Source organism: Pongo pygmaeus, chromosome 17 (genome assembly GCF_028885625.2).
Source record: "Pongo pygmaeus isolate AG05252 chromosome 17, NHGRI_mPonPyg2-v2.0_pri, whole genome shotgun sequence".
In the NCBI taxonomy this organism is placed as follows: Eukaryota; Metazoa; Chordata; class Mammalia; order Primates; family Hominidae; genus Pongo; species Pongo pygmaeus.
In genome coordinates, this window is record NC_072390.2 from 38,745,225 (window position 1) to 38,760,478 (window position 15,254).

A 15,254-nucleotide genomic window follows, 5' to 3' on the forward strand; every position below is an offset into this window, starting at 1 on the left:
ATAAATAAATAGTGAGCCAGGCGCGGTGGCTCAGGCCTGTAATCCTAGCACTTTGGGAGGCCAAGGCAGGCGGATCACCTGAGGTCAGGAATTCAAGACCAGCCTGACCAACACGGTGAAATCCCGTCTCTACTAAAAATACAAAAACTTAGCTGGGCATGGTGGTGCGTGCCTGTAATCCCAGTTACTCGGGAGGCTGAGGCAGGAGAATCACTTGAACCCGAGAGGTGGAGGTTGCAGTGAGCCAAGATCACGCCACTGCACTCCAGCCTGGGTGAAAAGAAAACTGAGGCAGCCAGAGCTATCTTCCCAACATCAAGTGACTCTCAAAAACAACACCTCTTACAGTTTGCACTGCCACCTCTTACTGTCCTGCACTTCTGTATCCCTTCATTGTCATATTTCATCAGCCTATTAGCCACATTCCCTCATGTCTCTAATTTTCTACTTTTAATTTTGTTGAGTATTTGAAAAACAAATTTTTTTTTTGAGACCCAAAATACAAATATTTTGGGGGGGGTCTCGCTCTGTTGCCTGTACCAAAGTACAGTAGCACAATCAGGATTCATTGCAGCCTCAAATTCCTAGGCTCAAACGATCCTCCTGCCTCAGCCTCCCAAGTAGCTGAGACTACAGGTGCACACCATCATATCCACCTAATTTTTAATTTTTTAATTTTTTATTTTTTGTAGAGACAGGGGTTTCGCTATGTTGCCCAGGCTAGTCTAGAACTCCTAACCTCAAGTGATCCTCTTGCCTCAGCCTCCTAAAGTGCTAGGGTTACAGATGTGAGCCACCACACCCAGCCTGAAAAACAGATTTTTAAAATTTGCCATAATTTTGTACAAATTAAGAGTTTAAAAGCTTTAAGTGAAGAAACTATCATATAGGTAATTGTGTGTTTAATCAATGACTCCAAGATGACATTATCATTAGAGCATCAGCTGGTTATCCTGTTTTGTCCTCTTTCTCAGAAGCCATTTTTAGTCATAATCTGAACCTTGGTTATAATGAAAGTAAATGCTGTTTATGTTCACATCCATGATATTTACCTTCAAGCATGCTTCTGATTTCTTCGGCATGAGTAACTTCTTTTGCTGTCTGTCCACTCCCATTAACAATAGTAGTATCAGCATTATATTCTAAAAGAAGCATTACCAACTCCTAAAAATCAGAGAATTTATTTTTAACTATTAAGCTAAGATTTTACTGCATTACCACCCTTTTCCAAATTACTAACTACTACAGAGTCTCCACAATAGAAAAAAGCACCAGGTGAGAATGTATCACGTTATGTCTATAATAAATAAGTGATTCAACTAATTGTGATAATACTTGACAATTGCCTAAACAATTGCCAATCCACAATTGATACACAGCCAACTTCTATAATTGATTTTTTTAAGTAAACTATCTGGCTGTTTTGCCAAAATAATTCACGTGGTCAAATTAAATGTATTAGTAAACAAAGCCACTATTTAAATTACAGAAGGAAGTACATTCACTGAAGATCATTCCTCTAAGGCCTGTTGAGAAATATAATTTCTGCCCAACAGACCAAGATTTTTAAAAAATTAATCTTGATATTTAAACAAAATAAAGCATTATTTTCTAAAGTGATATACCATTATTGACTGATAGGATACACCATTATTGAAGGAATGGTTTATAATGAAGCATTATCATTAAGCATTAGGTAAGCATGACAATCTCCTGAAGTCAATATTCAACAATAGATAATAATTACATATTTTTATTTACTCTAAGTGGCTAGCTGCTCTCATGGAAATTTCAAATGAATTGATAATGTACATACGTCCAGTATCACTAGGTCAGTTATACAACTTAACAAGACAGCAGAAATGGAGGAACAGAATTTCTGATATTGCGGTCAGTATTAGAAATTTGATGTTTGATTATCTTAAGATACACAGCACCTAAGGAGGGGATGATGGCAATGCTTGCTCTTCAGTCTTGCACTAAGGGAGGCTGAAAAACAGTGCTGTTCTAACTTCTAGACTGACAGTGCCTGTAAAATATGAAGTGATATCCTGTGTTGCTACACGTTATGCTGTCCTAGGAATTTCATCTTTCCTTTGGGCCATGACGTACATTTCCTACATTCTTTTAGAATGTTTTCATAGCAAAAAATGCTTAAATAAAATCTAAAAAACATAAACAGGCCAAAAATACATATACTTATTATCCTCATCATTTTATGACCACTATAAACATTTTGGTGTATTTCTTACTAATCAATTTCCCTAGGCAAAATTTGAGTTTTCGTAACATAATTTTACTTATATGCCACAATTGTTTTATACCTACATTTCCCAGTACAGTACATAGTGTTTACAAACACATTTTTCATATTTGAGTATTATTATATAAAATGTACTACCATATTAAAAAAACAGGAAAATGGTTTTTTAAAATCTCCTAATACTTTAATAAAGTGAATTCTTATAAAATATCTTAACATTTTCTATCATCTTAAAAGTAACATTTTGGGATTCATGTTTTCATGCTTTACCTAAATAGTTCATATTAATTAAAGAAAGTAGAGCAACCCACAGAATGAGAAAAAAAATTTACAAATACAAGTCTCTTGACTTGTATCCAGAATATATAAAGAACATTTACACCTCAATGATAAAAAGACAACCCAATTAAAAATGGGCAAAGACAACAATGAACAATCCAAAAAGGGAAACTAAGAAAAACAATTCTATTTATAGTAGCATCAAAAAGAATAAAATGCTTAGGAATAAACTTAACCATGAAGACAAAAGGCTTATACACAAACGACTCAGCACAAAACACTGCTGAAAGAAATGTAAAATGACATAAATAAATGGGAAAACATCCTGTGATCATGGATGGAAAGACTTAATATTGTTAAGAGGAGAATACTACCCAAAGCTATCTACAGATTCAATGCAATCCCTATCAAATACTAATGACATTTTTACAGAAACAGAAAATCCCCTCCTAAAATTCATATGGAATTTCAAGGGACCCCAAAAAGCCAAAATAATATTGAAAAGAAGAACAAAGTTAGAGATACATCTTGACTTCAAAACTAACTACAGAGTTACCATAATCAAAACAACATGGTACTGGCATAAAGATAGACACACAGACCAACAGAACAGAATAGAGAGCCCAGAAATAAACTCTCGGATATATGGTCAAATGATTTTTGACATAAGTGCCAAGACAGTTCAATGCAGAAAAGACAGTCTTTTCAAAAAATGATACTGGGAAAACTGAATAACCACATGCAGGAGAATAAAGTTAAACACACACCTTACACCGTACACAAAAACTAACTTGATATAGGTCAAATATGTCAAAACTAAAACTATTAAAATTATTAGAAGAAAAAATACCAAGAAAGCTTCACAAGACCTGAGTTAGCAATGATTTCTTGGATATGACACCAAAAGCACAGGCAAAAAATGAAAAACTTCATCAAACTTTAACTTTTGTACATCCAAGGGCCCTATCAAGAGAGAAAAAGGAAACCCAGAGAACAGGAAAAAATACTTGCAAATCATGTATCTGACAAGGGATTCATATACAGAATATGTAAAGAATGTCTAAAACTCAAAAACAAAACAAATAACCAGATTAAAAAATGGGCAAATAACTTGAATAGACATTTCTCCAAAGAAGATGTACAAATGGTCAATAAACCCATGAAGGTAATCCCAGCACTTTGGGAGGCTGAGGCAGACGGATCACTTGAGGCCAGGAGTTTGAAACCAGCCTGGCCAACCTGGTGAAACCTAGTCTCTACCAAAAATACAAAAATTAGCCGGGCATGGTGGAATATGCTGGTAGTCCCAGCAGCTACTCAGGAGACTGAGGCACAAGAATCGCTTGAACCCGGGAGGCAGAGGTTGCAGTGAGCAGAGATCGTGCCACTGCACTCTAGCCTGGGTGACAGAGCAAGATTCTGTCTCAAAAAAAATAAATAAATAAAATAAGAAGTCTAGGTTAAACACAATGGGTATGTTCTCCAGTGGAGAAAGGAGGATTTGCAGTGAAAACTATTCAAAGACCAACTCAAATATTGTGTAGGGAGCAGGTGCTGGAGGAATATGAGGCCCATTTTAGGTGCATGAAGTTTCAGATGCCCAAGGGGCAGCTAGGGACGCCCAGCATGCAGCAGAGCAGAGGACCTGGATGCCTAGAGTAGAGCATGAGGTGAAAGTGCCAATGTCCAATGAACCCCAGGAGGAGAAAATAAGGCCATAGAGTAGATTGGTTTGTTGAGGGGGAAAGTTTCAAGAAAAAAGAGAATGTGGGGGACTTTTTGTTTTGTTGTTTTTTTTGTTTTCTTGGGAGGAGACAGGGTCTAGCTCTGTCACCCAGGGTAGAACGCAGTGGCACGACCTCGGCTTACTGCAGCTTTGACCTCCTGGGCTCAAGTGATCCTCCCACCTCAGCCTCCTGAGTAGCTGGGACTACAGGCATGTGCCACCATGGCTGGTTAATTTTTGCATTTTTTTGTAGAGACAGGGTTTTGCCATGTTGCCCAGGCTGGTCTCGAACCCTTGAGCTCAAGTGATCTGCCCACCTCGGCCTCCGAAAGTGCTGGGACTACACGCATGAGCCGCTGCACCCAGCTGAAAAGAATGTTTAAAAAAAATAAAATGAAAAGAACATCTATAATGAAGGGTAAGGGAAAAAAAAGGCAGGAATCATAAAAGCAGCCAGAGAAATAAACTGTAGCATGCCTCCTTCCAGAGAAGTAGTCAGCCTCGTTAAAGTATAGCTATGGAAAAATAAGAAAACAGAAACTCTTAAAGTATATAAACCACTGCCAACCTTTGGAAAAAAATTAAGTTAAATGGGAGAGCCAAGACTCAGACTAGAAAGGGTCAAAATAATCAGGTGTTAAGGAAGTTGAAAGGCCAGGCACAGTGGCTCATGCCTGTAATCCCAGCACTTTGAGAGGCCGAGGTGGGCGGATCACTTGAGATCAGGAGTTCAAGACCAGCCTGGCCAACATGGCGAAACCCCGTCTCTATTAAAAATAAAAAAATTAGCCGGGCGTAGTGGCGCACACCTGTAGTCCCAGCTATTTGGGAGGCTGAGGCAGAAGAATTGCTTGAGCCCAGGAGGCAGAGGTTGCAATGAGCTGAGATTGCCCCATTGCTCTCCAGCCTGGGCAACAAAGCAAGACTCCATCTCAAAAAAAAAAAAAAAAAAAAAAAGGAAGTTGATAAAGGAAATGTAGATATATTTTAATTTTTTTTTTTAATCCAAGCATCCTCCTCAGAGAAGCCTTCCTCACTCACTTTCTAAAGGAGCATTATCCACTCCCAAACTCTCATCCCCTTACCTTACTAATTTTCATAGCACTTCTAAACGCCTGTATTGTTTGCTCCTCTTTTATGAAAAAAGGGATTTGGTCTCTTGTTCATTGCTATACTCCCTGCCCCTAGAGCCATGCTATTTGTTTTCGAATACTTTTTCCTGAATAAAGATGTTTTACTGAAAATACTCCTGGCTAAGACAGCACTTTGGCCAATTTGACAACTAACTACTAAAAAGTCAGAGGAGTAAAATATTCACTTTGAGCATGATACTTTTATTTTTTAATGGCTGCACAGAGTATGTTTGCACCAGCGGCACCACAAGGGTGAGAGCAAAGAACAAAGTTAACACAGCCGTGAATCACGCTCCCCAATCGCCCCAGCTCCACTTTCCGCTCAGCAGTCAGTCATTCCCTTATTGCGCCATTATATTGCTGTCACCATCACACAAGTCATCTCAGATGCAATACTTAGAGAAAAATCCTCATGCCCAGATTTTTTTTTTAAATAACAGCTTTATTGAGATGTAATTCACATACCATAAACTTCACCCTGCTAAAAGTGCACAATTCTGTGGCTTTGAGTATATTCATAGAGTTGTACATCATCAATATCTAATTTCAGAACATCTCATCACTACAAAAAGAAACCCCATATCTGTTAACAATCATTGCCTATTTCCCCTCCTCGTAATCCCCTAGCAACCACTAATCTACTTTCAGTCTCTATGGATTTGCCTACTCTGGACATTTCTATAAATAAATTAAACAATATGTGGCTTTTTGTGTCTAGCTTCTTTCAGTTAGCATGTTCTCAAGGTTCATTTATGTTTTGGCGTGTATCAATACTTCATTCTCTTGATTTCTGAATAATACTCCATTGCATAACTATACCACATGTTTATCTATTAAATAACTAATGAATATTTGAGTTATTTCTATTTTTTATTTTTATTTATTTTAGGTAGAGACAGGGTTTCACTCTGTTGTCCAGGCTGGAGTGTAGTGGCATGATCATAGTCACTGCAGCCTCAAACTCCTGGCTCAAGAGATCTTCCAACCTCAGCCTCCCAAAGTGCTGGGACTACTACAGGCACACGCCACTGTGCCCAGCTATTTTTTTTTTTTTTTCATTTTTTGTAGAGATAGGGTCTTGCTATGTTTCCCAGGCTGATCATGGACTCCTGGCCTCAAGCAATCCTCCTGCCTTGGCCTCCCAAAGTGTTGAGATTACAGGCGTGAGCCACCAAACTCAGCCTCTCCTTTTTAACTGTTAGGAATTATGCTGCTATGAACATTCCTGTATTGATTATGAAAGATAATTTTTCCATAAAATTATCTACTTTCAACAGAAATACCACATGAAAAGTTTTACTTCTTGTATTTTTTTTTTTTTTTTTTTTTTGAGACGGAGTCTTGCTCTGTCACCCAGGCTGGAGTGCTGTGGTGAGATCTTGGCTCACTGCAACCTCTGCCTCCCAGGTTCAAGCGATTCTCCTGCCTCAGCCTCTACCTTCCGAGTAGCTGGGATTATAGGTGCCCGCCACCACGCCCAGTTAATTTTTGTATTTTTAGTAGAGATGGGGGTTTCACCATGTTGGCCAGGCTGGTCCTGAACTCTTGACCTCAGGTGATCTGCCTGTCTTGGCCTCTCAAAGTGCTGGAACTACAGGCGTAAGCTACGGCGCCCAGCTATAAAGCAATTTCTTAATGCAGGCTTCAGGTTTCAAGATTAGAAAGGAGAAATAATTTCTAAAAATTATGCTTATTGGGCCAGGCACAGTGGCTCTCGCCTGTAATCCCAGCACTTTGGGAGGCCGAGGCAGGCAGATCATGAGGTCAGGAGTTCGAGACCAGTCTGGCCAATATAGTGAAACCCCGTCTCTACTAAAAATACAAAAATTAGCCGGGCATGGTAGTGCATGGCTGTAATCCCAGCTACTCGGGAGGGTGAGGCAGGAGAATTACTCGAACTCGGGTGGTGGAGGCTGCAGTGAGCCGAGATCGCACCACTGAGCTCCATCCTGGCCAACAGAGCGACACTCCATCTGAAAAAAAAAAAAAAAAAAAAAGAATTATGCTTATTGAACTCCTAGAGACTACAAAGAGAGGTTCAAAAAAATGATTTAAATAATGAGTCATACAACTCGTATTAATACAACTCCAAGGAAATATGAGAACACCTTTTTTGGGTTTCATCATGTTGATATACTGACATAGAGAGGGCAGGATAATGTGTTAAAACATTTAAAAACTCAGCTACCAAAAGATGGTTACCTGAAAGGGTAAGTTTTAATCCAATGCCCATGTGTGTGGAAATACAACTCCCTAGACTTTGGCAAATAAAGAAAGTATCCCCTAAAACCCAAATTTATTGAAAAATATCAACAATAAATGTATATCCACTTAAAAGATAATATATTAGTTCTTTCCTGAGAAAAATCAAAGATATACCAAATTTAAGGCCAGATTAAGGACTTAAACAATTATTTCCAAGTAAATATAACAATTCTCAATATTTAATTAACATTTACCTGTATCAGACACTGTTCTAAAGTTTTACTTTTATTAAACTCAAATTTTAATCTTCACAAAAATCATACGAGGTAGGTATTATTATTATTACACCTCTTTTTAAAGATATGGAACCTGAGGCACAGAGGTTAATATGTTTTATACAATACATAAAAACACCTTCAGGCCAGGCATGGTGGCTCACACCTATAATCTCAGCACTTTGGGAGGCTGAGGTAGGTGGATCACTTGAGGTCAGGAGTTTAAGATCTGCCTGGCCAACATGGTGAAACTCCATCTCTACTAAAAATATAAAAAGTTAGCTGGGCATGGTGATGTGCACCTATAATCCCAGCTACTTGGGAAGCTGAGGCAGGAGAATCGCTTGAACCTGGGAGGCGGAGGTTGCAGTGAGCCAAGATCATGCGACTGCACTCCAGCCTGGGCAACAGACTGAGACTCTGTCTCAAAAAAGAAAAAAATAAAAAAGCCTTCAAAAAGGTAAAAGATACACCACAGTCTACTATATAAATTGAACAAAGTTCACCCCACAATGAAGCCCAACAGTAAGTTTCACTCATGGTCAGGTGCGGTGGCTCACACCTGTAATCCCAGCACTTTGGGAGATCGAGGTCTGGGATCGCTTGAGCCAAGGAGTTCCAGACCAACCTAGGCAACATGGCACAACCCTTTCTCTATAACAAATTTAAAAATCAGCCAGGCATGGTGATGTACACCTACAGTCCTGGCTATTTGGGAGGCTGAGGTGGGAGGTTCACTTGAGCCCAGGAGGTCAAGGCTGCAGTTAGCTATAATCACACTACTGCTATCAAGCCTGGGAGACAGAGTAAGATCCTGTCTCAAAGAAAAAAAAAAGTCTTACTCATGCTCTCATAACTTCTATAGGCTTTGAAAAGCGTCAATATTAAATATGAATCAATAGCCAATTGCAACCTGAGATCTGACATATGACTAGCACAAAGGAGAAAGATCTAGACAGACAAGAAAAAAAAAGTTTGAAAGACATGAAAATGTGGAAGAAAACCTTTAAAAGAACTATAATATCCTCAGAGAAATGAGAAATTTCTTCATTAACCAAGAATGGATACTATTAAAAAATGAACATCCAGTCAAAAAGTTAAAATTCTTAACCATTAAAAATAACAGCAGAAATAAAATATGCAATAGAAAGACTAGAAAACAGACTTGAAGACATCTCCCTGGTTAGGTTTTGTTATATGGCACAGTCAACCTTAAGAAACAAATATTATCCCAGGTAGACATGACCTATTGAAGTGACCCCTCAAAAGGGGCTAGCCTCTTCCTGGCAAAGAGATGAGAAAAGTGTGAGTAAGTCCAGACATGGCTGTGTGGCCATGATTTGAGGGTGGCCTATAAGGGCTGAGAGTGATCCCTCGCAAAAGAAAAAAGAAAAAAAACAAAACAAAACAATGAACTCTGCCAACAACCTGCGTGTACTTGCAAAAAGCCCCCAACCACAGATGAGAACACAGTTCAGCTGACACCTTAATTTCAGTCTTCACGGTCCCTGAGCAGAGAATCCAGCTAGGCTGTGTGCTTGGAATTCTGACCTTCAGAATTGTGAAATAATAAATGGGTGTTGATTTAAGCCTCTAAGTTTATGGCAATTTGTTATGCAGCAATAGAAACCTAATTCGCAGGTTTAAACGTCTAAAGGTAAACACAGTAAAATTCTAGGACACCAAGGGTGAAGGGGAAGATCCCATCTGACCCCTAACATTTTTTAGCTCGGCATATGGCCATCAAGAATAAAGACTACATTTCCTTGCTCCCCTTTAGCTAGTGTGGCCATGAATATTTCAGTCAATGAGATTAAGCAGAAGTCTCATATAACAGCCTCTGGGAATCTTCTAGAAGGGGCAGTCTGTATATATTCTTTGTCCCTTTTTTGCTTCCCCTAGCCTGCTTCCTGGGATTGGGATGCTCCCAATTGGGATGATATGGTCAAAGCCACAAGTCGTAGAACATTAAGACAGAAGAAATCTGAGTATTTGAGTATTTGCCACCTGCCCAAGACCACTTATCTGGACTTTTAGGTTACAGAGAAATAAACTAACTTTTTTTGTAAGTCACTGTATTAGGTTATCTGTCATTCTTTTTTTAGGGGTGGGGGTAGGTAGAGACAGGGTCTCACTATGTTGCCCAGGCTGGCCTCAAACTCCTGGCCTAAAGTGGTCCTCCCTCCTTAGCCTCCCAAAGCACTGCCATTACAGGCATGAGCCACTGAGCCCAGCCTGTCATTCTAATTTTAATTTATATACTTCCAGTGATTAAATAATAATCAGGTCACACACACAGGACCAGGAATCAGAATAGCCCTAGACTTCTCAACAACAACACTAAAAGCTAGAAAACAGTGACACAATACCTCCAAAATTCTGAGAGAAAGTGATTTCCAACCTAGCAATCTATACATAGCCAAACCATCACTCAAATGCAAAGGTAAGAGGTATTTCCAGACATAAGAATTCTCAAAAAAAATATTTCCCATGCAACCTTTCTCAAGAAGCTCCTGAAGGCTGTGCTCCACCAAATGACAGACAAATCAAGATGGAGGAAGACATGAGGCCCAGGAAACAGGAAATCCAATATCAGAAAGTGGTGAAGAGAATTCCCAGAATGACTAAGACATAAGCTCCAGAATGACCACCATGTGTACAGCTCTGGAGGCCAACTAGTCCAGGCACAGCAAGAAGACATAAAAAATCAGGCTGGGCACGGTGGCTCACACTTTGTAATCTCAGCACTTTGGGAGGCAAAAGTGGGCAGATCACTTAAGGTCAGGAGTTCGAGACCAGCCTGGCCAACATGGTGAAACCCTGTCTCTACCAAAAAATAGAAAAATGAACTGGGTGTGGTGACACACACCTGTAATCCCAGCTACACGGGAGGCTGAGGCAGAAGAATCCTTTGAACCCAGGAGGCAGAGGTTGCAGTGAGCTGAGATTGCGCCACTGCATTCCAGCCTGGGCAACAGAGAAGACTCTGTCTCAAAAAAAAAAAGACATAAAAAATCAGGAGAGCTGCTCCCAGAAGGGATAATTACATGACATATATGATCATAGTGAAAGACAGTAAAAAGAACTTTGGAACTGTTACAAAGACTTTGAAATTATGTGACGAGAAAAAGAACTAAACTAAGAAAACCCATGCAATTGGTTTTTGTTGTTGTTGTTTTGTTTTGTTTTGAGATGGAGTTTCGCTCTTATCGCCTAGGCTGGAGTGCAATGGGGCGACCTCGGCTCACTGCAACCTCCGCCTCTCAGGTTCAAGTGATTCTCCTGCCCTAGCCTCCTGAGTAGCTGAGATTACAGGTGTGTGCCACCATGCCCAGCTAATTTTTGTATTTTTAGTAGAGATGGGGTTTCACCATGTTGGCCAGGCTGCTCTGGAACTCCTGACCTCAGGCGATCCACCCATCTCAGCCTCACAAATGGCTGGGATTATAGGCGTGAGCCACTGTGCCCAGCCCGCAATTGTTAACTCCAGAAAAAATAAGGAGTTATACCAAAACAAACAAACATAGGCCCCAAGTGGCTCAAGCTAACACAGTCAGAATAATATAAACTCAATATTTATTTAACCAAAATCTAGTCATAGGCTAAGAGAATGAAAAAGGTGAAGTAGCTTTGGCAAGGATTAAGAATGGGAGAAACAGGCCAGCGCAGTGGCTCATGCCTGTAATCCCAACACTTTGGGAGGCTCAGGCAGGGATCACTGGAGCCCAGGAGTTCAAGACCAGCCTGGGAAACATGGCGAAACCTTGTCTCTACAAAAAGTATAAAAATTAGGTGGGCATGGTGGCATGAGCCTGTAGTCCCAGCTATGAGGCCGAGGTCAGAGGATCGCTTGAGCCTGGGAGGTCGAGGCTCCAGGCTCGACCTGTGATTGTGCCACCGCACTCCAGCCTGGGTGACAGAGTGAGACCCTGTCTCAAAAACAAACACACAAAAAGAATGGGAGAGACAAAGAGCAGAACAAAATGCTTATCTTCCAGAGATAAGCCAACAGAAAATCTAAAATTAGAAAAATAAAACTATTAGTGACATAACTATGTTATCTATAAACAGGAGGTTAAAAAAAAAACTCAAGTAAGAGCTAACAGTATTAAAAGTAGGTACTTCTGGAAGTGGTAAAGAACCACCTCAAGGACTCCTTCCCCTTAAGCAAGGACACAGGTCTAGGATGGAGGCTGGACCCAGACAACAGAGAACCCCAGCCCACATCCTCTACTCCTACCCCAAGACTAGCAACTACTGAGAACAGGCAACAGCAGTCTCTTAGTGGACAGAAGCCAAAGTGTGGAGAGAACCTGCTGAGGCACATAAGGCAGGCCTAAGGTTGAGGGTGAAGCAGGAACACGGGGGAACACCTCCCAGTGAATCAGCCTGTGCCCTCTGCAGAGGTAACACCGAATTTGGAAACGGAAGGAAGGTGAAGCCTGAGGTGCACTGGAAGTAACCATAGCAACAACTAATCATAGCAACAGAGATAATAGTTGCCTTCAATGGGTTCATCAGTAGATATCAGAGCACCACTGAGGAACGTTCAGTAAACTTGAAGACAGGTCAGCAGAAATCAGCCAAACTCTAAGAGAAAAAGGAGAGAAAAAAGAAGAAACAGAACTGAGCACCCAATAGCTATATAATGACATCGGTGTAGTACAAGGCAGTAGTTTCTCAATCTAGCTAAAAAAAAAAGATGATGAAAGTAGTATCTACTACCATTTGTCCATCTAACTTTGCCCTTTGGAATGCTGGGTTCTATTAACCGTTTCCTTAACTCTGCAGGTCAGCCCTCCTACCGTTCCCCGCTGAACCTGCCACTCATTACCGTAACTGTGCCCCCCTTGCTCCTGATGGGTAAGTGCTGCCTCTCCTGGCTTCTACTGCCTTGGGGTCCACTTTCCCCACACCACCCCTTGCTGTCAGTGAACTCAGGTCCACAGTGGCATTCTCACAGCAGCCCTAGATGTTGGAGGGGAATTGCCAGGGATCTTCTCAGTGAGGCTGGTGTCTTTCTCACCAGCAATTTCTTCTGCTTTGGTAAATGATAGAACCTCTAAGCCCTTCCATAGCATTTAATTACCTGGTATGTTTTCTGGACTTCATACTACATCCAATCTAGCATGCCCACTTATTAAAAACCTGCCTTCCAGGCTGGGCGCAGTGGCTCATGCCTGTAACCCCAGCACTTTGGGAGGCCGAGGCAGGCGGATCACGAGGTCAGGAGTTCTAGACCAGCGTGACCAACGTGGTGAAACCCCAACTCTTCTAAAAATACAAAAAATAGCTGGGCGTGGTGGCAGGCACCTGTAATCCCAGCTGCTTGGGAGGGTGAGGCAGGAGATCATTTGAACCCGGGAGGCAGAGGTTGCAGTGAGCTGAGATCGCACCACTGCACTCCAGCGTGGGCAACAGGGCAAGACTCCATCTCAAAACAAAAAACAACAACAAAAAAAACCTGTCTTTCCTGGCACTTCTGGCCTCCTGACATCTCTTAATGGGGACCATTTCTTTTTCCCTGATGCTAGGACCCATCCCAGTACAACTCAATCTGTACCATCAAAAGATATCAACAGTGAAAGGTCAGAAGCAGAAGAGAGTCACCCCATTAAAAGTCATGATACCAGCTGAGCGCAGTGGCTCACGCTTGTAATCCCAGCACTTTGGAAGGCCAAGGCAGGCAGATCACCTGAGGTCAGGAGTTCAAGACCAGCCTGGCCAACATGGTGAAACCCTGACTCTACTAAAAATACAAATATTAGCCAGGTGTGGTGGCATGCGCCTGTAATCCCAGCTACTCAAGAGACTGAGGCAGGAGAATTGCTTGAACCCGGGACACAGAGGTTGCAGTGAGCTAAGATCACACCATTGCATTCCAGTCTGGGCAACAGAGCTAGACTCTGTCTCAAAAAAGAAAAGAAAAGAAAAATTAGCCAGGCATGGTGGCACACATCTGTAATCCCAGCTACTTGGGAGGCTGAGCCAGGAGAATTCATTGAACCTGGGAAGCAGAGGTTGCAGTGAGCTGAGATCGCGCCACTGCACTCCAGCCTAGGCAACAGGGCAAGACTCCGTCTCAAAAGAAAAAAAAATAATTTATGATACCTTGTCCAGTTTCTGGACCTGAGTCAACTTTGGACACAGAACTATTTACTGAAGGAGAGGCCAGATCCTCCAGGGAAAGATTCTGCAACACCAAAGCAAACATGCACTGTCGTGAATTCCCCAGACCATTCCCAAAGGGACCAATGATCATTTACTCAAGAAACTATACAGTGGAGAAAGGGGAGCACCAAGACATCTCACAAGCTGTTAGATCTAAGGTCCAAGTTGGCAACGACACCAAGAGATCCAAAATGTCATGAGGCCCCTGTGTTAGAAAGGAGGCATGTATGGAAGTGAGATGATAAATGGCGCCCTGGCTGAGGTCTGGCTCACGGTACGTGTGCTGGCTGGATCCAGAAATACACCTAGTGGTCATTCTCCTAGTCCCTGAATATGAAATTGGAATAGACACACTTAGTTGTTGGCGCAATCCTCACATTGCCTCCTTGCTCTATTGTATAGGAGCCAAATGGAAGTGGCTACTCACCCCCAGCCACGGCCAAGACTTATCAAAACCAATATCCCATACGAGAAGGGATGGCAGAAATCAGTGCCACCCTTAAAAACCTAAGAGAATGCAGGGGCCATGGTCCTTGTCATATTTCCATTGAATTCACTCACCTGCCACTATAAAACCCAGATGGAATGTGGAGGATGACAGTGAACTTCCACAAACTCAACCAAATAGTGACCCCGATTATAGCCACTCTGCCACTTCAGGTACATGGTAAGCAGCAACTGATAGGGCAAATGTACCTTTTCTATCCCTATTAGGAAAAAAAATCAAAGACAGTTTGGATTCACATGGACAAGAGTATACATGTACAGTGTCCGCCTCATGCCATCTGGGAATCTGGCAGCAAATCACACTGGTCCACTTTATCAATAACATTGTCAATCAAGAAAAATGATGAGACAAGTCCCAATCATTTTAGATTTATTTGCCAAAGTTAAGGACACGCACCCAGGAGACAGGCATATTTCTCTGAAGATGACTTTTGAGGGCTCCAAATTTAAAGGGGAAAGGGCAGGATATTGAGAAGTACACAATTTTCAGGTAAGGGGGTGGGTAGGAAAAAATAGTCATGCCTTTGTCTGGCTCCATGAATCTGCATTTTTTACATAAGATGACATAAACAAATGGGGCAGAAGAAAAACATAGGGAATCTGCATTCTACATAACACAGACAAAACGGGGCAGGGGAACAATCAGATATGCATTTGTATGTGGTTGGCCTGGGTGACTGCACCTGTAAAGATAA

General features: G+C 41.4%; 1 protein-coding gene across 11 annotated transcripts in view; it reads right to left on the bottom strand.

Annotated features, from left to right (window-relative positions):
* OSBPL1A (oxysterol binding protein like 1A) overlaps positions 1-15,254 on the bottom strand; it is a 233,268-nt gene that overhangs the window by 177,324 nt on the left and 40,690 nt on the right. For 5 of the 11 annotated variants that reach the window (XM_054460822.2, XM_063653504.1, XM_063653505.1 and 2 more), the window contains one exon: positions 1,053-1,164. The exons of 3 other annotated variants lie outside the window; for them this stretch is intronic. In XM_054460822.2, coding sequence (XP_054316797.1) covers positions 1,053-1,164 — 112 coding nt within the window. The remainder of the gene's footprint in view (positions 1-1,052; positions 1,165-15,254) is intronic. 3 more of the 11 variants (XM_054460821.2, XM_063653502.1, XM_063653501.1) reach the window with 1 other exon arrangement.